Source organism: Agaricus bisporus (genome assembly GCF_000300575.1).
Source record: "Agaricus bisporus var. bisporus H97 unplaced genomic scaffold AGABI2scaffold_6, whole genome shotgun sequence".
Lineage (NCBI taxonomy): Eukaryota > Fungi > Basidiomycota > Agaricomycetes > Agaricales > Agaricaceae > Agaricus > Agaricus bisporus.
The window spans coordinates 1816569-1836197 of record NW_006267369.1 but is presented as its reverse complement, the minus strand read 5'-3'; the positions used below and the strand labels follow the sequence as shown (position 1 = coordinate 1836197).

Sequence of the window (19629 nt, the reverse complement as noted above, 5' to 3'; positions counted from 1 at the left end):
TTTGCTTTGCCTTTTTTATGTTCCCTTTCTCGGACGCAACAACCATTCAATTAATAGTAGATATTGCATGCCCATTTCTGCATTGTGTAACGTATTCTAGGACTAAGCATCTATATTTTGTCTTGTGGAGAGTTGAAATGTTGTTTGGTGAGGTGGTTGGAGGTGGTGATACTTCCAACCATGGGGCACATGGTGTAGTTGGTTATCACGCTCGCTTAGCACTAAAGAACGGATAAGTCTGCGAGAGGTGTTGGGTTCAATTCCCAATGTGTCCATACTTTTTCTTTTTGCTTGAAATTTGAGGATAACATGTGGTCAACAAAATGCTTGTTGTACATGTATATGTACTAAAGAATTGGGGAGGGGGGGTAGGTGGGGGGCTTGCCAAATTCTATCTGTGTTTGTTGATAGAAGTATCTTCACAAATCACTCACATGCGTTTACAAAAGGTTTGGACACATTGGGAATTGAACCCAACACCTCTCGCAGACTTATCCGTTTTTTAGTGCTAAGCGAGCGTGATAACCAACTACACCATGTGCCCATATGACCATTGATCACTCCTACAGAGATCCGAAACATGGTGGAGCCGGAAATATACAGCAGCGCTCTCATACCATGTAACCAGAGTAATCTTTTGAATTGCATTCTTTCCAAGTACGAATATTATATTTTACAAATACAGGTAACGATACAAGAAAAGAGGAAAATAACGAAGAGCTTAAGCACCGAAACCGTATAGAGTACGCCCTGATCGTTTGAGAGCGTACACAACATCAAGAGCTGTCACTGTCTTTCGTTTGGCGTGTTCAGTGTATGTTACGGAGTCACGAATGACCTGCGACAGTAGAGTCAGTAACAAACCTCAGACACTTGATGTAGTGCAACTCACATTCTCGAGGAAAATCTTGAGAACACCACGGGTCTCTTCATAAATAAGACCAGAGATACGTTTTACACCACCACGACGTGCGAGACGGCGGATAGCGGGTTTTGTGATACCTGACGTTCTCAGTCAGTCTTTTGATGAGTGCCAATAGACATAAAACATACCCTGAATGTTATCACGGAGAATCTTACGATGACGCTTGGCACCACCCTTTCCAAGGCCCTTGCCACCTTTTCCACGTCCGGACATGTTTATGGGATGTTAATTGAGTGAGAGTGGGGAAGTACGTGAGGTGACGGATAGAAGCACGGATGCAGTGATGCAAATCGGCTGACTCGTCTCGTCTTATATACGGGGTGTTGTGGCTGTGCTGCATTAGATCGTTTTGTTGAAAGGTCGCCAAAAATGGAACGCGCGCATCACGTGCAGGTCGCGGTCGCGACTGTATATAGACGGCCGTCATTTACTCTCCATCGTTCACCACATACCACCACCACCACCATCATCTTTTGACTTTACTTGCCTAAATATTACTCATGGCCCGCACTAAACAAACTGCTCGCAAGTCCACTGGTGGCAAGGCCCCTCGTAAGCAGCTTGCTGCCAAGTCTGCTGCTCGCAAAACTGCTGTAAGTTCTTCAGCCATTGGTGAAAAATGACTCGAGCTGACTTGTAATGACAGGCCGCAGCTGGTGGTGTGAAGAAGCCTCATCGCTTCCGCCCCGGTACCGTCGCTCTTCGTGAAATCCGAAGGTACCAAAAATCTACCGAGTTGCTCATTCGCAAACTCCCCTTCCAACGTCTCGTTCGTGAAATTGCTCAAGATTTCAAGGTGAGCCCTTAATGTCTCAAGTGACTTCCGCAGTACTGATGAGGTTCTTCAACAGACCGATCTCCGCTTCCAGTCTTCTGCCGTCATGGCTCTTCAGGAAGCTGCTGAGGCTTACCTCGTCTCCCTCTTTGAAGACACCAACTTGGCTGCTATCCATGCCAAACGTGTCACTATCCAGCCTAAAGATCTTGCGCTCGCTCGCAGGCTACGAGGCGAGAGGTCGTAGACGTTTTGGTTCTATCTTGTCGCTTTGTCGGTCTAGCTTATTCTTTATTGTACTTATAATAATGTATCACTTATGACTATGTTTATGCAAACATGCATTGATGGCCATCCCATATCTTGTGTCTTTGTATCGCTTGAACAACGTTCCGGCTTGACTCGAACAAGTCGGACTGGAAGAACGATTCTTAAAATAACCGAATGTGATGGTTAACAAAAATAGATGGCTTGACTTGTCGTGACTCTGCTTTGTATCCGTCCACTCTATTGTCTTCATTGAGATTGAGTCATGATATTGAGACTAGCGAGTGTTGACAGCAGTAGATCGTATATGGTGCTATAGCTAGCAAAGCGAAACGGCCTCCTATTTATATGCGCGAGGTAGCGGGAAGTGATGTCAGCGCCAGGTCGAAGTTCTATTCTCATCCCTCAAAGAGGAGGATGGTAAGGCTTTCATTCTTCGCCACTTCGTCGTTGTCATCAAGTCCAAAACCATATGATATCCTAGTCGTTAATGGATAGCATAATCGTATGAATACAGGCTTGCTTGGAATCCAGTTACTTCATTGAAGTATAGGCCAATCTCTTGAACGGCTTTTTAATGTTGGCCAGACTATCCAGAACCACGGATGCCCTTATTAGTCATTGGGCCAGTGCTGACACGCGACCACGGGATGGCACGGATTCCATGGGTAATATTGAGGACGCTGGGGCAAAATCTGATAAACGAATTGGTGGTTGAGGGATAAGAACCGTTCAATCTATGCTTCGAGTTTGCTTGATTGGTCAGTATCTCCGTAATTCTTCGATATACTATCTTCGCAACTCGAAATTCTGTCTGAGATTCGGTCAGCCTAGAGCAGAAGTTAAGGTGCCACAAAGTAGGATGCCGTAGGAGGGTGGACCAAGAGAAGGATGTGTCTTTCGATTTTGTCAATTATCCGGCAAAGAAAGTCGAGTTTGTCGTCAGATTGTGAGAGCTTTCACAAGGCCTCATCATATCAAAAGCGAACCCAAAATCTTGACCTATGACCCTCCGAATCTGACGGTCAACGTGGTACTAAACCGCCTGAACACACATTAACACATATGTCGTAGAGACGGTTAAGGATTCTCATTCAAGAGGAAGAAGAGTGGTTTGCGCGCAATGGGCGCGACTCGAGGATCAATCCATCAATTCCAAACTAAGTTTGTACTTGTGTATGATCCAGCTTAAAGCACTCTCATCCTAACCACAATCATCTCTAAACACAGGTGAGGATTAGCATAGGTCGTTTAAGAAAATGGCTAATTAAATGTCTAGCACTTGATTCAATAGTATCTTATATAATTTATTAACATCAAACTCCGGATTCGAGATCAACGAAGGGAGGCGCTCGTTCTTCTTCATCTGAAGTTCAAGCCACTACGAACGACCGAGCCGCAATGTCGCAAACTCGCGAACCATCTCCTAGTCGAGAAAACTCGCCACTCTCTGAGGACGAAGACGAGAGTCTTTTGGCCTTGCAAATCCGAGCTTTTCTGGAAGCCTCGGAAGACGTCGATATTGATCGAGAAACTATCGAAGACTTGATGCGAGTCCTTTCGGACCACCAAGAGCGCAAAGACTCAACAGTTGACGCTGAAGGCATTCCTGACGACCAGACAATCTCTCAGGAGGATCAACCTAGTTCGGAAGGTAGAGTTACTAAACTATTTCTCATTACCTACCATTCACGCAAAAAATTTGTGGTCCAAGAAGCTGAATGGACGAAGCAGGAAGTGAAGCAAATGTTACATCACCTAAAAGAATATGGTCAGAGTCATGCCTTTTCGTCATCCACGGCTTCGTTTCTCAGCAAGATCCCCAGGCTCGTCATCATTCATCGATAAATATGTGTTGGAACGGAGCATACCCATTACCCGTTTGGTGGAGGCTCTAGGCGTGTCTTTGGTGGGTCACTTCAACCCTTTACTCATAGCCGATAGCGACGTGGATACAGTGTCCTGAGCTACGCACCTTACGACCACAAACCCTTCTTTATTTCTTGAAAGTAGCTATGTCACATCAGTGAGTGAAACGGCCCGCATATCTCTATCCTGTCATTGTCCAAAACTGAATTGTTTCTATGAGACTCCGGATGCGTGACAGAATTGGCTCCTATAACACTATTGAAGACGCTGTGAAGTTAATTCAAGGTTCAAGGCGTATCATGATCCTGACGGGTGCGGGGATCAGTAAGTATCTTGCTTCGACCTTCACTGTTGCATTTCCAACCTTTTTGCCAGGTGTCTCCTGTGGAATACCTGACTTCCGCTCTCGCGATGGATTATACGCGTCAATCAAGGCGCGCGGCGAATATGAACTTGATGACCCTCAGCAAATGTAAGTACGTGGTCAAACATACGCATAGGTCAAGTTATACAAGGATCCCGCAGGTTCGATATACAATATTTCAAGGATGATCCTGCCGGTACGCGACCTCCACCGAGTCCCATCCAAATACTTTATTTAATTTAGCCCTGGGATTGTCACAGTGTTCTAGTGAGTTGTGCATGATCTCGATATCTGCGACAAACAAGATTTTACCTGATAACAGCTCTTTTGCTAGGTGGGCATTCATCGCGTTATAGCTCACTCCCGCTTATTTCGCCTGCAACAGCCAAATATACCCTTCTAATTTCATCCCTTCTCCATGTCATCGGTTTATCAAGTGCGTTGAGGATAAGGGAAAGGTATGCGATGCTACTGTAATCAGGACACGGAGTGCTGATTCTGCAATAATTACAGCTTCTTCGCGTAAGACTTGAAACGTTTCAACCAGATTTCTAACTCACTGATTCACATAGAATTATACCCAAAACATAGATACCCTAGAAACTCTCGCGGGTGTGAGACGCGTCTTACAGTGTCATGGTTCATTTGCCACTGCTACATGCCTCCAGTGTCACCGTAAAGTCCCAGGGACTGAGATAGAAACAGAAATATTATCTCGCAAAGTTCCACTCTGTCTGGTATGTAACCCTCTCAAAGCTGGACCCAAAAAGCGGAAACAGACACGAAAACAAGCGAAAGGTCAGTGGGATAGCGATGCGGATGATGAGAGTGACGCGCCTGCATATCCCCCTGGGATAATGAAGGTATATTGGTTTTTGTCTGATGTTATTGCACATAATCTTGACTAATAATCATTCAATAGCCCGATATCACTTTCTTTGGCGAGAAATTGGACGATCAGTTTGACCACGCACTCATCGAGGACCGGAATCAAGTTGACCTCCTCATCGTGATTGGAACATCCCTCAAGGTATCTCCAGTCGCCGAAATAATTTGTAAGGACAGCTATATCATGCGTAAATATAACCTCATACCCGAAATTTTAGACCATATTCCCCACTCAGTGCCGCAGGTAGGTTCCTGATCGTCAACTGATGACAAGGAAGCTTAAGACAATATCACCCCAGATATTGATTAACAAGACTCCTGTCCGACACATTAATCCCGATGTACGTAAATTTTGTGCCCCATATTCTAGCGAAGAAGACTCTGAAAACATATATATCAGATTATCTTACTAGGTGACGCAGACGCCATAATTTTATATTTATGTGAAGAGCTTGGTTGGGAGATCCCTTCTCCAGAGACCAACTGCGCAAAAGCTACATCATCAGATTCTGTGGATCAGTTCGAACCTTTGGAAGTCAATCACAAAAAACGGCCTCTCACAGTGTCGGACATTCACAAGCGTCCAACTCAGGTTGGAAACAGGTAAGCAACCCGAATTTATGATATTTTGCAAGTGGTCAATATGCAAACTTTAGCTATGTGTGGCTTTTCGACGGAGCCGAGGGCGGGACATGGGTACAAGATCTGGAGCGGGGCTCTTCCTGTATACAAGGCTCCTCTCGTTCTTTGAGTGGAAGTGCTGAAGATGTCGCAACCAATGGCTTCAATCAACGTGAAGCCAAAAAGCCAAAAATCGACCATTAACCTAGGACTCTAAGTATCGCTTTGGATCTTTCTAACTTACAGTCGCTGAATATACGAGTATATTTTTTGGATATCAAACCACCTTCCGCTGGGCATATAGTTCGACAAAATCGTTAGACTCGATACGGTCCGATGATTTGCTACCCAGGGTCAGGCCACTGGACACGCTCTTGACCACCAGATGAGAACCCTTGCGGTGATAAGGGAAAAACCTCGAGCACCCTAATTCGTCTTTTTTTCAATGAAACTTCCGATTCATCGTTCTCCAGTCCAGAAGCTGGAGCCTCATGCACCTGATGGAATGTCCACTACGCTTTGGACACAATCCAGAACAATGACATTCCTTAAAACCGAGTCCTTACTGCATTTTCCAAGTAAAATTTTGCAACTCGTGAGCCCCTCGACACGATATGTGTTATTTACTCTGTTTACATACCCGTTACTCGTGTCGCCACGACGTCTTGACACGGAGACAAAAAGTACGTTTTATAGTCCTTCACTTGGGACAGAGGCTGATCCTGCACGCCTTAAAGATTGACTGTCATCAAATGAAATGTTCAATCAGTGGAAATCATGCTGAAGGCTTGCATGATTGCATTGTAGAGTGTTGTGCGCTACGGTCAGTATTGACTCTCTAAAAAAGTCGCCTTTTGATTGACTGAAAACCTTTTTTAGGTTGCAGGATGAAAATAATCTAGTGAACGAAGTGGTTCTAACTAGAGTTTGTGATCAATGTCGTTGGGGTTTTTTGGTTGACTGCTAGTGGAGAGTATCATATATTCGAAACCAAAAATTGCGGTTCTCTGGAATATATAAACGTGCTTATGTTGATTGTGTGGATCATGATTGTTGAGAAACAATGAATGAAAGTCCTTGATCAAGAAGACGAAGTCGATGCACACGACAAACCGATAAGTACTTGAAAGTGATTTGAATTGCACGCTAGGCGTTATCGCGAATGCGCCACGTCTGACAGACACAGACAAGAGGGTGAGACTCATTTAAAATAGACCGCGAAACAGTACGAAGAAGTAGCATCGATAAACAGATCTCCTGCCTTCTCGGGCGATCCATGGGCACGAGATTCCATTGGACATAAAGTGGACATTCTACCCTTACATCTCTACTCGGACATATGAAAAATAATATCTGCATCCCAGAGTGGTAAGACTATACACTATCACGGCCTAACCCATTTATCATCGCCTTCCAATCTCTTGTGGTACATATTACAGCCTGATACAGCACGAGTACGAAATGCTCCTTCCTATTGCGCAACTACGGTTATCCCAGGAGCATTTCCCAAAACCGTGCATCGTGCAAAATACCGAGCCAAGAACAGTCTAACATTCCCCAGTTGACTGAGCGCATCTGCAGTGCTCATACTCTCGACTTCACCATCCTTCTTTCCTGATGATTCTTGCCGTTGCAGTCGCCGCGTGGCCAGTAGGCGCATATATAGATTCAGATAATCTTCTTCAGCACCTTGATTGACCCCGGTGAAAACCTCCTCAAGCTTCTGAAGTATGACAATTGCTTCAGAGGTATTAAAGACAAGCTCTTCGTCTATTACGCGCATGTGATCAGCTGCCAATAAAATAGATGTAGGACAATTTGTGCTTACTGTGTTGAAGAAGTAGGATAGCATCGTTAAGAAGGATAGCACCCCAAGCACGCGGTGCCACTTCTTCGCTTATAATGGTTACCAACGATTTTGCCGCACTCGCATAGTCCTTATTCGCAAGTGACTCTTGGAATTTGGCATATGACGTGACAAACATAAAGCGGTGGTAGAGGACCCAGTGTGAAGGACCTCTATTGTAGAGTTCTTGAATGGTACTCGATATAGCAGAAGCTTGATTGACAAATGATTGCGGTCCTATTAGAAGAAAAATACAGTTAGCTTAGGGTAGATGGCGCGGTGAGTTAAAATAGACCTGATATGATGTATTCTTCAAGAACATAATCAACGACACGCCCTAGACCTGCCCAATCTTCTGCTGAAGCACAATAGGCAACAGCTAGACCATAGTCTTTCTTTGCAACGAAGGCTTTTGCGGCGACCTAGGATAAATCAATGTCATGTCAAGATAAATGAACAGGTTTGACTCACGCGACATATCGTTCTCCGTGTAGCTTCTCTCTGATATTCGGAACACGCTTCATTTAACTCTTTCAGAACACCAACAACAGCTTCGGTTTCTTCTCTTTCCTCCGTAATCAGCTCGCCTGCAGCAGGATTTGGTCTATCGTATAACCGCAGAGGAACTCGTAAAAGAACCTCATCCGCTTGTTGCTTTCCGATGTCATCGCATGAATACATATAGTCTACGACGACGCGCCATAAACCAGCATCCGAGCGAAGGTAATCCGCATAAGTAAGGATATGATAATCCCTGAGCGAGAGACCGGACCTATATGATGTGCAAATAGTGGATAAGCATGCAAGCAACAGACAAAGGAGGCAGTGATGCGTACTCTTCATCCGGTTCGATGTCAATGAGTTGCAAAGGAACCATTATATCAGCTAGATGTGCTGATAACCACGGATCAAGTTTTTGTGCGTGTTGCAAGGCCTCCTTTAGGTTACCCGACAGTAGCGCAACATGCAGCGATTCTTCAATGTTTGTTGGGTCGGGAGGCATGTCATCCAATACCTCGGCTAGAACATCACTACAAAGACATCCGGTCAAGGAGGCATGATATGTAGCAGCGTTTGACTCACGGTAAGTCTTGCCTCCTCATCCTCCCATTCACGAACATCCCATACGCGACAACCGCATCCTTCCAGTCTCCGGTAAACTCTTCATCCACAATCCTCTTAACGACCTCGAACCTGCCCTCGAGGACGCCAACGATGTCACTCAACTTTTCCCACCAATCTTCATCTCTTTCACCAATTACCACCGTTCTCTCTTTTTCAGGTATTTTATTCAGTTCGACGCGGAGCGCCTTTACTTTATCTCGCCATCTGCGAGCAGCATAAGCAAATTCACGTTCCGAAGAATAGTTTTGGAGGCGAGGTTGGCTGGAAATTAAAGGAGTGATGAGTTTTGTCATGTCGCGTAGTGCGAATGAGGGGTGCTTGGAAAGGACATCGAGGAAGAATACAGCGGCTTTGGTTAAACCTCGCACGATACATCTATGAATATGAAGGCCATGTCGTGAGTAACAAAGCGTAGATTGGCATGCCGAACCTACTTGACCAGATACGACCAGAAGGTCTGATCCTCCCAAGGTTTCTCAAGTTTGCTCAAATGATCGCCTTCCTCCGTCGAAGGTTCGATGAAATGAATATTGAGCCACTCTAGCAGCTCATCACCAATAGGCGCGTCTTCAAACTCGGGTTCTGATAGATATAAAAGCACGAAGAGCGAGAAAGTGGTGTAGAGGATTCGATAGTGTTCCGAAGGAAATTGAAGAGGCTCCGGGCGAGATATGGGTTGCTTAAAAGACGCGTCAGAAGGGGTGTGTAATGTGAAGATTGGACATACGGATGCATGAACCCAGCATTCCTTGATAAAATTCACGTAGTCGATCCCGAGTTTCCGAAGCATGGTCAATGCATCGGGCGTTTGTAGCCTTAACCAATGTGCTCAGCGCTTTATAATGTTGATTGTAAGAGATATTGAAGTTACCATCCTTCAGTCTCGGTCTCGGCACTTTTGAGTAGGTCCCTGAATGCTTCGAAAATAACAAGGGTATCTGTTACAAACTTGAACACATTAGCATCAGCAAGTAGCAGAAGATTTCCACAGACTCACGAGTCGTCTCTCCATTGAAGGGGGCTTATGCCTTTTTGCGAAGTATATCGGATGTTCGGCAGTCTTAGGTTGCTTTCCAGCTTCATATTTCTGGCATAACTCGTTCAATCATATAAGTCGTCCTGGAACCCATGGACACATACCGTAGCCTTTAGATGCACCGCCAAAGAATCATCCAAAGATGAAATTGTTGCCGACAGCGTCCGGTTCGCCTCGACAAGTTTGTCGAACTTGCCTGCTTCTGCAAGAAAAGGTCGAAGATGCAGATCTTCCGAGTCCGAGGTAGTCATTGAATTTGTTTTCGGTGTGTGGCGCGTAACGACCTCGTTGACCTGGCCGATCGTCACGTGATAGTTCTATAAATACAGCGTGTAGAGAAAGAAGTAGAGAAGTATCGCTGTGACGCCCGAGATAGACGTTTTTGAAATTGAGCAGACCTAGATTACACAGCTGACTCGGTTCCTTCACACCAGCTGATACCTTGGATAACAAATTTGTGTTCGATGAAAACGGGTCGCGGCATAAGACCGGAGAAAAGAAGCTGATAACCCATCAGCCAGCCAAAAATTGTGTTGGCGCCGCCAATGATATATGAGTATAGTCTTTGAAAATGAAGTTTGAACCACTGTCAACGGAAGGATAGATCAAATAACGACATTCTCGTTTTCTAAGCAGAAATCAGATCTTTATCACAATATTGCTGACAATGCACTTGACTCGACAAGTAGTTTTCCACGTCATCGACATCAAACTGACGTATCTCGAGCTTACAGAGGAATCTTATGCTGCTGTTAAACTGAGTCCCATACTTAGAAATTCGCTCTCATACGCAGCGCACCACGAAATGGCGCAACTCGAATAACTAAATTGGTACCCCTGAGGATGTGTTAAGCAAAGGAGTCATTTTTCGTGGCAGAAAGATCGCGAGATTGCTCAGGCCGCATTACAGGATAAGTTAAGCTTCGATAGTGTTGTCACGGTGTTACTGTGTGCCATCAATGTGTAGGTAATTCTGATCATCGGGCCGAAGGATTCATTCGTCATATAGAGCGTCGAATTTTGGTTTTCTCTTCGTTTCTTGCCAAAATGGACTGCCGCGACAGAGAGGGCTGGGCGATTGTTTCTCGCCAGAGAGCCTTCGACGTCACTCCTTGCTTTGAGGAGGGCATCCTTCTCTCCTCTCTTCTAGCGGCTCTACTCCTAATTTCTCTCGTCAGGTCGTTGACCCTTGCCATCGTCGGCGCCCGTCGCGTCAGTTCTCCAAGTAGATGGATATTGAGGTTGAAGCTCGTAAGTTTTGTTCCTACATTTTCATAACTACCCCTCAGACAGACCGCGTAGGCCCTGTTATTCGGAGCGCTCCTAGCCAGTGCTTACAACCTTGTCAAAATCTCATTGGACCACATTGAAGTCCCTGTTCTTGCTTCGTATTTCCTGGAACCCATCGCAATCCTCGCGTCTATTTTCCTCACCTACTTCAACCATACGTGCAAACGTCGATCCTCGGCGACACTGTTGCTTTTCTGGCCATTATTTGCTTGCGCCGTCGGTGTATGGATCCGAACTCGTGTCAGTATCGGGCTCGACTTTTACTTCCCCATCCTTGTTGCCAAGGCCATTGTCTGTGGTCTCGGACTTCTTTCGTTCCTGTTAGAATGTGTGGGACCTGAGTATGGTGCTGAGTCCCAGCTTGGAGAGAAGATGACGCAAGAGAGTCCGATTTTGACCGCTAACATATTTAGCATATGGGTAAGCTTCTCTTCTGATGACTACAAGCCCTTTCTCATCGGAGTACTTGTAGGCATTCGGCTGGATGACTCCATTGATGAAGAAGGGCGTTAAGCAATACATCTCGGAACAAGATCTACCAGCGTTGGTTCCTTCAGATGAGTCTCGTCATCTAAGCGATGATTTAGAAAAGGCCCTTTCAAAGCAGTAAGCCTCTACTACATAATATAAAGCTTTGCTAAAGTGTCTCCAGTGCGCTATGGAAAGCACTATTTATCGCTTACGGAAAACCGTACGCCGAAGCCGCCGGGCTCAAAGTTTTACAAGATTTGCTAGCTTTCTCGCAGCCTCAATTCCTCCGACTGTTACTTGCGTATATTTCGGTGTATCAGACTTCCCGCTTTAACTCATTCAACCGTCCGTCCGAACTTGAGGGTTTTGCTATTGCCGCCGTTATGTTTGTTGCTTCTATCGTACAAACTATTTGTCTTAACCAGGTACGTTACCTTCTTCCTTCGCTCGCGACTCTCCTCAATTTAACGCGGTTTTTTGTACTAGTATTTCCAACGGACATTTGAAACGGGGTAAATGCTCAGGATTTCTCGTGTTATCGTTTTGCATACTTACCTTTTCTTAGAATGCGCGTCCGCGCTGGTCTAGTTTCGGTTATCTATAAGAAGGCTCTCGTGTTATCAAATGACGAGCGTGGTCGAGCAAGTGGGGATATTGTCAACCTGATGTCTGTCGATGCTACACGGTTGCAAGACTTGTGTACCTATGGCCTCATCGCCATTTCTGGTCCGCTTCAAGTGAGTTTTATACTGACCTATGAGCTTCAAATGTCTGAGTCCTCTTACTCTTCGAGATAACCATTGCATTCGTATCGTTGTATAGCCTGTTGGGTTGGGCCGCATTTGTTGGAGTGGCTATAATGGTTTTTTCCATTCCTCTCAATACGCGTAAGCCATACCTACAGAGTTGTGCGCGGACAGGATGCTTACTGAAATGAAAATCATTCAGAAATCGCCCGTATTCTCAAACGAATGCAAGAGCAGCAGATGAAGAATCGAGATAAACGTACGCGACTCATGAGCGAGCTTCTTGCTAACATCAAAAGGTAAATCAACCCCCGTCTGGTATCATGAGCTATCTTCTAAAACTATTGTAGTATCAAGCTCTATGCTTGGGAAAACAGCTTTCTCCGACGCATATTAGAAGTCCGAAATGAGCAAGAATTGAAAATGCTTAAGAAAATTGGTATTGTCACGGTCGGTGATGTCGATCCTGAAGTATGAGCGGACGAAATTAACGTGATCTATAAATCCCAGGCCGGTAACACTGCTCTTTGGACAGGGATCCCTTTGCTTGTCGCGTTTGCTTCGTTTGCTACTGCGGCTACGGTGTCATCCCGTCCTTTGACTTCAGACATTATCTTTCCCGCAATTTCGTTGTTTATGCTGTTACAGTTCCCATTGGCCATGGTATGTGTACCCATCATATATTTCTATTGTTTCTTGTTGCTAATGAGCTGGTTGTGGGCAGTTTGCGCAAGTTACTTCAAACATTATTGAAGCCGCCGTCTCTGTCAAGCGTCTCAACAATTTCTTGAATGCTACAGAGTTGCAAGTTGATGCTGTTGACCGTATCCCAGCTAGTAATATTCAGGAAGGAGAAGAGGTGTGTTCAATCATTTATTGTCCACGGCCTTGAAAGGCGTTGACTGCGTACTGATCGACTTTGCTCAGGTCTTGTCAATCAAAGGTGGTGAATTCAGCTGGGAGAAGGACAACGTTCAATCTACGCTTGAAGATATCAACCTTACAGTCAAGAAAGGTCAACTTGTGGGAGTTCTTGGGCGAGTAGGCGCTGGCAAGGTACCTTTTTCGTTTTCGTGATATGAAGCATTTTCCGACATCGCTGTAGACGAGCTTGTTATCTGCAATCATTGGTGATATGAATCGAAGAGAAGGTTCAGTGTACATCAAGGGAACAGTCGCTTATGCGCCACAAAATCCCTGGTAGAGTCTTCATGATTGCATTTTACCTCGGACCTGTGTTTCTAATCTTGAACACTCTACTCAGGATCATGTCAGCCACTATTCGCGAAAATATTCTGTTCTCACATGAATATGATGAAACATTCTATAATCTTGTTATCGAAGGCGAGTTTTCCCTGAGGTTGTAATTCTCGTAATTTCGCTTATCCTCTGCTTTGCTATTCTGGTGGTTAGCTTGTGCTCTTGGACCAGATCTTGCTTTGCTTCCTAATGGTGATATGACTGAAGTTGGCGAAAAAGGTATGTTGCTATTTTGAACGATATTGTTGGATTTCTGTTCACAGTAATTTAATTCTAGGGATCACTGTACGTGACTTTTGACCAAGCGCATGTTGGAGACATGGTATTGATTGGTTGTTAACAGCTCAGTGGCGGTCAGAGGGCTAGACTATCGTTAGCTAGGACGGTTTATTCTCGCGCCGATCTGTGAGTTTAAAACTGATTCTGTATCACACTGATCTTTGACTGAACGATAATAGCGTGTTGCTCGATGATTCTTTAGCAGCAGTTGACAGTCATGTTGCTCGCCACGTCTTCGGTGCGTTCGCTCGAGGTTCAATATAAACACGCGAGGAAATTGCTCACCTGGGGGCGTTTAGACAATGTTATCGGACCACACGGGATATTGGCTTCGAAAGCTCGGGTGCTCGTCACCAACAGTATCACGTTCGTCAGGCAATTTGATTCAATGATTTTTCTTCGTCGCGGTATTGTTCTGGAATCGGGATCTTATCAAGAGCTCATCGCTAACGAAGAGAGTGAAATATCCAAACTGATGTGAGTATCGAAAATTTTGTCATCCATGGTTAGTTGAGCTTTATTACTAGCCGTGGCCACGGAACGTCTGGTGGATCGTCCGGTACCTCGACACCTGTACGGACAAGTGGAACGCTCACGCCTGGGGGAGGTGAAGAATTACACGAAGTAGACGACAAATCATCAATCATAATTACTGAAAAGCTCCGTCAACAAGCCAGTATCTCCCGTCCTCGTCTCGTTCAACCCACGTTAGGTCAACTTACGATAGGCAAAGGTTTATCAACCGAACATCAAGAACGAGGTCGCGTCAATACTGAAGTGTATAAACACTATATCAAAGCCGCCTCTGTCACTGGATTCGCGTTTTTCTTGTTGACTGTCATCACTCAACAGGCTGCTTCAGTTATGAGTACGTTTGCGTTGAGGTATTGGGGAGAACATAATAGGGAACAGGGGAATAATGAGGGGATGATGTTTTATCTGGTTATTTATGGTCTGTTTTCGCTTTCGTCGTGTTTGCTTGGGGGGATTTCCTCGGTTTTGATGTGGGTTTTCTGTGCGCTGAAGAGTACGAAACGACTGCATGATATGGTACGTTTTTTTGATCGAGATTATGGTTTTGAGAATGATCGTTTTGACGTTCAAACAAACTAGATGCTTGACGCCCTTATGAAAGCTCCCTTGTCTTTCTTCGAACTTACACCTACTGGCCGGTGAGTATCAATGCTCCCCCCATTTACCTCCCTGCATGCTGAAGTGATTCCGGCTGCAGTATTCTCAATCTCTTTTCGCGTGATGTCTATGTGACGGATCAAATCCTGGGACGGGTTATTCAGAACTTTTGTCGGACGTCGGCTGTCTGTCTCTTTATCCTGGTTGTCATTGGTGGAAGCTTCCCTCCTTTCCTGGTGGCTATAATACCCTTGGGATGGTTCTATATGAGAGTCATGAAGTAAGTGGCAGTTTCTATCTCTTACAGTAGCCTTGACTAATTCCTATCACGATCAGGTACTATCTCGCTACCTCTCGAGAACTCAAACGTCTGGATGCCGTCTCGCGTTCGCCCATATTCGCATGGTTCTCTGAATCCTTGGCGGGACTTTCCACTATCCGTGCATTCCATCAGCAATCCATTTTCATCCAGCACAATCAATATCGTATTGACCGAAATCAAATATGCTACCTTCCCAGTATTTCCGTCAATCGTTGGCTTGCTGTTAGGTTAGAGTTTGTTGGAGCTTTGATCATTCTGTGTGTCAGTTGTTTGGCTGTGACTGCGTTGATAACTTCGGGTGTGGATGCTGGACTCGTTGGCTTGGTTTTGTCGTATGGTTTGAACACCACTTCGTCTCTGGTGAGTTTCTGCTTAATTGAGTTTTTTTTTATCTTTTGGTTGACAATCTTCGTAGAATTGGCTTGTTCGTTCGGCAAGTGAAGTGGAACAGAACATTGTCAGTGTGGAACGTATCCTTCATCAAGCGGAGATCAAGCCTGAAGCACCTCAAGAATTGCCTGAATCAAAACCAACAGCTGAGTGGCCGTCGGAGGGTGTGGTCGAGTTCCGGTAAGAAATGAATTCATTGTGGTGTATCGCGTAATGATTTGAACCTTGTTTTTCATTCAGTGATTATTCAACACGATACCGTCCAGAATTGGACCTGATTCTGAAAAATATCAGCGTAAAAAGTGTATGTACTATATTTCAGTCATGGTCTAAGTATATTTTCTGAATTTGCATCATAGAAACCTTGCGAAAAGATCGGTGTTTGCGGTCGCACAGGCGCAGGAAAATCATCAGTAGGCCGTTGTAGCTGTTTGATGCTATTTTTGTACTGACGGTTGTTTCCTCAGCTCCTGTTGGCGTTATTCAGGATCGTTGAGCCATCAAATGGGACTATCCTCATAGACGATGTTGACATAACTGAAATTGGGCTTCATAATCGTGAGTTCATACTGGTAATCGAATCTGATACTTGGCTAATGGTACTTTAGTTCGCTCTTCGATATCAATTGTACCCCAAACACCGGATCTTTTCGAAGGCACTCTCCGTGACAATATCGATCCACTGAATGCATACACGGACCATGAAATCTGGACCGCACTTGATCAGGTTTGTAGACCAAGATTCCAGTCGATTTTCTCGTTCTGAACCTTTGCTTCTCGTTTTGCAGGCTTATTTGAAAGGATACGTTGAGAGCCTTCCTGAACAATTAGACTCTCCTGTTCGAGAGGGTGGATCTTCGTTATCCTCTGGGCAAAGGCAATTACTTTGTTTTGCCCGCGCGTTGTTACGCAAGGTACGATTCAAAGGCTTTTTTCTTGTTTTCGAGTGCTGATTTGAATGTTGTTGGTAGACGCGTGTTCTTGTTCTTGATGAAGGTAAATCATCTATACCCAGAGATGGATAATAGTTCTGATTTTTCTCGATCTAGCTACTTCGGCTGTTGACCTTGATACCGATCATGCTATACAAGAAATCATTCGCGGTCCAGCGTTTGACAAGGTTACCATCTTTACGATTGCGTAAGTTGATGTGCAAAAGTTTAGCGGCGATGACTGACTTCGACATTGCTAGCCACCGCCTTAACACCATTATGACTTCAGATAGAGTCCTCGTGATGGATGCTGGAGAGGTATGTTGTCGTCGAATGTTTGGAAATGTTACTGAACCATTTATTCCTTCCAGGTTGCGGAGTTTGACTCACCAGAAAACCTTTTAAAGGATAAAAATTCAAAATTCTACTCGCTGGCATCGGAGGCCGGGCTTGTTGCTGAGACAGTTGATCAGTAACTGAGCATGTTGAGCATGTTTTTAGACATAAGAGTCGAGTACTCTATCAAGTTTTAGTTTAGTGACAAAGTTTAAAGTTTGTCGAACGGACTTTGTCTTCCCGCATTATGTCCGCAAGTCAGAGGATGCGAAAGTACCACAGTTGCCAGCCTGAGCACCCAGGTCGAAGCCAAATGAGTGATCACCAAGAAAACTGTTATCTCATAGTATTTTTGATCGATTCAAGGAAAACAAGTATGACTACAGATCTACAACATTAATGATGCCCACGATTTACATTTCATAGAAGCACGAATAAAATCGTGTCTCCCTAAGAGCTACCATAGACATCCTTGGCCGTGACGCCAGACTGACCTTTGGCTGCCTTTGATTGAGCCCATCTAAAGAAAATCAAGGCATAAGCTATCCCGAGCAGCAGGCAGAAAAAGGATGCTTACTTTTTGAGTCGGATAGACTCGATAGAAATGAATCCGGTAGTATCTGTAGGCTCGAAACCACCAAGTTCGTCCATGGAGGACTGAGCAGCATCATACAGACCCTGTTTTTTTTTTTCGAATGCTCAACGATTGAAAAAATAGGTAACTAGAAGGGGATACACTTACTTCACTGGATTCACGGCCTTCAACAATAGTGTTACCCTTGTAGAGTTTCAGTCTAACGATCCCATTCACAGTTCGTTGACTCGAAGGAATAGAGCTAGTAACGAACTCGCGTTCAGGCGAGAAGTAATGACCGTTATACAAGATTCGACTCAAAGCGATAGTCGTAAATTGGTCTCGAAGAGCTCGCACATTGCGATCGAGGGTAAGACCTTCAAGATCCATATGGGCAACACGAAGGATAGTAGCTCCAGGTGATTCGTAACAACCACGAGATTTAACTCCTATAAACCGATTTTCGACGATATCGATACGACCTATACCATGTTTCCTTGCGAGAGTGTTTAAAGCAGAAAAAATTTCTACAGCATCTGTGTATTCTTTTTGTTGTTCAGGAACGATGACTTTGGTGGGTAAACCGTTTTGGAATTCGAGGATGATACGTTCGGGTGAGGTTGGGGCATCTTCGGGAGCGGTGGTGAGTTTCCACATGTCGTTTGGGGGAGTGACGTTGGGATCTTCGAGGATACCAGCTTCGTATGAGATGTGGAAGAGATTCTCATCTGTTGACCATGGTTTTGCAACAGTTTGTTGGACAGGAATATTTTGTTCGGCGGCATATTGAAGAAGAGCTTGTCGTCCGGCGAAGCGGTTGTAAAATTCTATTATTATGAAAGAACGAATGAAATTACGGATTTGGTTTTGTTATGCAAGTAAGAACTTACCGGGAATTCGCCAAGGTGCGATAACTTTGATATCAGGCTTGAGACCGTAGAAAGCGAGTTCAAATCGGACTTGGTCGTTGCCTTTTCCAGTGCAACCGTGAGAGACGTAGCTAAATAGCGAGTGTAAGAATTTGGCATTTTAGGATAATATCAAAGACTTACTCGCAACCCTCTTTGTCTGCAACTTCAATCATTCCACGGGCAATAACAGGTCGAGCAAGTGATGTACCGAGGAGATAAACATTCTAGAACGGACTCGCGTCAAAAAAAAGAAAAGGTATTTTTTTGAGGGGAGAGGAGGATTTTTATTACTTCGTAGATACAGTTGGCTTGAACTGCAGGATAAATGAGTTCAGTAACGAATTCTCGTTTGAGATCCTATACGATAGATTTTTATAAAAATCAGTTTTTTTCACGGGTCTGTTAAATTTTATGAACTCACAGCCAAGAAGAATTTCTTTGCTCCGACTTTCAAAGCTTTCTTTTCTGCAGCTGCATAGTCCTATCAGATATAATCATGAGTCATTTATGTGATTGTGCATGAAGCACCCGACTGACTTCTTCTTGGCCTACATCTGCCATGAATGCATAGACTTCATATCCTTCTTCGATCAACCATGCAAGGATACAAGAGGTATCTAAAGTAGAGAGAGAGACATCAGTCAGAGCAAAGCGATTTATAATGAATTCTTGCAATCTACACACCTAGACCACCAGAGTAGGCTAAAAGAACACGACCTTTGTTTTCAGGCATTCTTAAGAGTAAGTTGAGGAGATAAGAGTGAGTGAGTTGAGTTGAGTGAGTGAGTGAGGAAGAGGGATGTAAAAGGGATTGAAAAAGATAGGCTATCGGCCGTTATTTGAATCTATAAATACATTTTTTGGAATCAATTATTGATCGATAGATATCCGCCGCGTTTCTATCGATTAGACTTGCTCGTCCTGCTGACTTTGCTCTAAGCACGGAACCTAAGGGAATCGTAGTAGGCAATGTGGTGGCTTGGTATGGGGGAAACGGATCATGATGTGGATGATGCGGAATGAGATTTACTATTCCTAGGGTTGGGGAAGCGCAACTTTTGAGTTTTCACTATGTCAGCTGAGGATAGTTAAGCTCTCTTTGTCGTTAGGATGAACCATTCATGGCGGGAAAGATCCGTCCCGTGCACTATACACTAATCACCAAGGGCAAATGCCTAGCTTGATTCGTTGGATACGCTTGGTAAAGGACTGATTCTCCGAAGTGCATCTACAAATGCCCAACGAGCCTTCTGTTATCTACCCCGGCCCGG

At 44.6% G+C, this 19629-nt stretch overlaps 6 protein-coding genes and 2 non-coding genes across 8 annotated transcripts; 4 read left to right on the top strand and 4 right to left on the bottom strand.

Moving 5' to 3' along the window:
- Positions 1–183: 183 nt before the first annotated feature.
- Positions 184–275, top strand: AGABI2DRAFT_t60. Its single transcript has one exon. It is a non-coding gene; the product is annotated as a tRNA-Ala (tRNA).
- A 177-nt stretch (positions 276–452) lies between these two features.
- AGABI2DRAFT_t59 lies at positions 453–544 on the bottom strand. Its single transcript has one exon. It is a non-coding gene; the product is annotated as a tRNA-Ala (tRNA).
- A 56-nt stretch (positions 545–600) lies between these two features.
- Positions 601–1196, bottom strand: AGABI2DRAFT_193423 (hypothetical protein). Its single transcript, XM_006462062.1, has 3 exons — positions 1050–1196; positions 893–1001; positions 601–838 (listed from the first exon to the last, which is right to left on the bottom strand). The coding sequence occupies exons 1-3, from the start codon at positions 1136–1138 to the stop codon at positions 722–724; spliced, it is 315 nt and encodes a 104-aa protein (XP_006462125.1). The 5' UTR covers positions 1139–1196; the 3' UTR covers positions 601–721.
- A 179-nt stretch (positions 1197–1375) lies between these two features.
- On the top strand, positions 1376–2067 carry AGABI2DRAFT_136959 (histone H3). Its single transcript, XM_006462061.1, has 3 exons — positions 1376–1518; positions 1572–1721; positions 1777–2067. The coding sequence occupies exons 1-3, from the start codon at positions 1426–1428 to the stop codon at positions 1945–1947; spliced, it is 414 nt and encodes a 137-aa protein (XP_006462124.1). The 5' UTR covers positions 1376–1425; the 3' UTR covers positions 1948–2067.
- Positions 2068–3165: 1098 nt separating this feature from the next.
- On the top strand, positions 3166–5988 carry AGABI2DRAFT_206356 (hypothetical protein). Its single transcript, XM_006462060.1, has 13 exons — positions 3166–3197; positions 3247–3738; positions 3794–3876; positions 3926–3993; positions 4057–4160; positions 4212–4308; positions 4362–4396; positions 4801–5063; positions 5123–5255; positions 5307–5332; positions 5388–5429; positions 5489–5691; positions 5745–5988. Exons 2-13 carry the CDS (start codon positions 3369–3371, stop codon positions 5911–5913), a joined length of 1593 nt encoding a protein of 530 aa, XP_006462123.1. The 5' UTR covers positions 3166–3197; positions 3247–3368; the 3' UTR covers positions 5914–5988.
- A 998-nt stretch (positions 5989–6986) lies between these two features.
- Positions 6987–9967, bottom strand: AGABI2DRAFT_186175 (hypothetical protein; the record flags this gene model as incomplete). Its single annotated transcript, XM_006462059.1, has 11 exons — positions 6987–7479; positions 7538–7792; positions 7851–7977; positions 8027–8327; positions 8392–8586; positions 8639–9055; positions 9115–9359; positions 9408–9495; positions 9552–9628; positions 9678–9767; positions 9821–9967. The coding sequence occupies 11 exons, from the start codon at positions 9965–9967 to the stop codon at positions 7181–7183; spliced, it is 2241 nt and encodes a 746-aa protein (XP_006462122.1). The 3' UTR covers positions 6987–7180.
- A 796-nt stretch (positions 9968–10763) lies between these two features.
- Positions 10764–17013, top strand: AGABI2DRAFT_151707 (hypothetical protein; the record flags this gene model as incomplete). The annotated part of the gene is made up of 31 exons (XM_006462058.1): positions 10764–10926; positions 11089–11426; positions 11479–11612; positions 11659–11902; positions 11964–11989; positions 12043–12214; positions 12271–12364; positions 12426–12522; positions 12574–12673; positions 12734–12886; positions 12948–13082; positions 13151–13279; positions 13329–13423; positions 13488–13567; positions 13637–13706; positions 13832–13888; positions 13942–14015; positions 14062–14239; positions 14290–14812; positions 14876–14934; positions 14994–15173; positions 15230–15575; positions 15631–15785; positions 15846–15909; positions 15965–16018; positions 16073–16163; positions 16214–16332; positions 16394–16519; positions 16621–16745; positions 16798–16855; positions 16909–17013. 31 exons carry the CDS (start codon positions 10764–10766, stop codon positions 17011–17013), a joined length of 4344 nt encoding a protein of 1447 aa, XP_006462121.1.
- A 310-nt stretch (positions 17014–17323) lies between these two features.
- Positions 17324–19091, bottom strand: AGABI2DRAFT_118981 (argininosuccinate synthetase; the record flags this gene model as incomplete). Its single annotated transcript, XM_006462057.1, has 9 exons — positions 17324–17393; positions 17451–17551; positions 17616–18274; positions 18338–18447; positions 18500–18582; positions 18650–18715; positions 18780–18839; positions 18896–18975; positions 19043–19091. 9 exons carry the CDS (start codon positions 19089–19091, stop codon positions 17324–17326), a joined length of 1278 nt encoding a protein of 425 aa, XP_006462120.1.
- Between the last annotated feature and the right edge of the window lie 538 nt (positions 19092–19629).

What these genes read in the sequence shown, in the direction of transcription:
- AGABI2DRAFT_193423 (XM_006462062.1), bottom strand. Translation starts at nt 1,138, where the DNA reads ATGTCCGGACGTGGAAAAGGTGGCAAGGGCCTTGGAAAGGGTGGTGCC. An exon ending in CGTGATAACATTCAGGGTAT is followed by an intron (nt 1,002 to 1,049) that starts GTTTTATGTCTA and finishes GAGAACGTCAGG; the next exon opens with TATCACAAAACCCGCTATCC. An exon ending in TCAAGATTTTCCTCGAGAAT is followed by an intron (nt 839 to 892) that starts GTGAGTTGCACT and finishes CTACTGTCGCAG; the next exon opens with GTCATTCGTGACTCCGTAAC.
- AGABI2DRAFT_136959 (XM_006462061.1), top strand. Translation starts at nt 1,426, where the DNA reads ATGGCCCGCACTAAACAAACTGCTCGCAAGTCCACTGGTGGCAAGGCC. An exon ending in CTGCTGCTCGCAAAACTGCT is followed by an intron (nt 1,519 to 1,571) that starts GTAAGTTCTTCA and finishes TTGTAATGACAG; the next exon opens with GCCGCAGCTGGTGGTGTGAA. An exon ending in AAATTGCTCAAGATTTCAAG is followed by an intron (nt 1,722 to 1,776) that starts GTGAGCCCTTAA and finishes GTTCTTCAACAG; the next exon opens with ACCGATCTCCGCTTCCAGTC.
- AGABI2DRAFT_206356 (XM_006462060.1), top strand. Translation starts at nt 3,369, where the DNA reads ATGTCGCAAACTCGCGAACCATCTCCTAGTCGAGAAAACTCGCCACTC. An exon ending in AAAGTAGCTATGTCACATCA is followed by an intron (nt 3,994 to 4,056) that starts GTGAGTGAAACG and finishes TGTTTCTATGAG; the next exon opens with ACTCCGGATGCGTGACAGAA. An exon ending in ATCCCCCTGGGATAATGAAG is followed by an intron (nt 5,064 to 5,122) that starts GTATATTGGTTT and finishes ATCATTCAATAG; the next exon opens with CCCGATATCACTTTCTTTGG.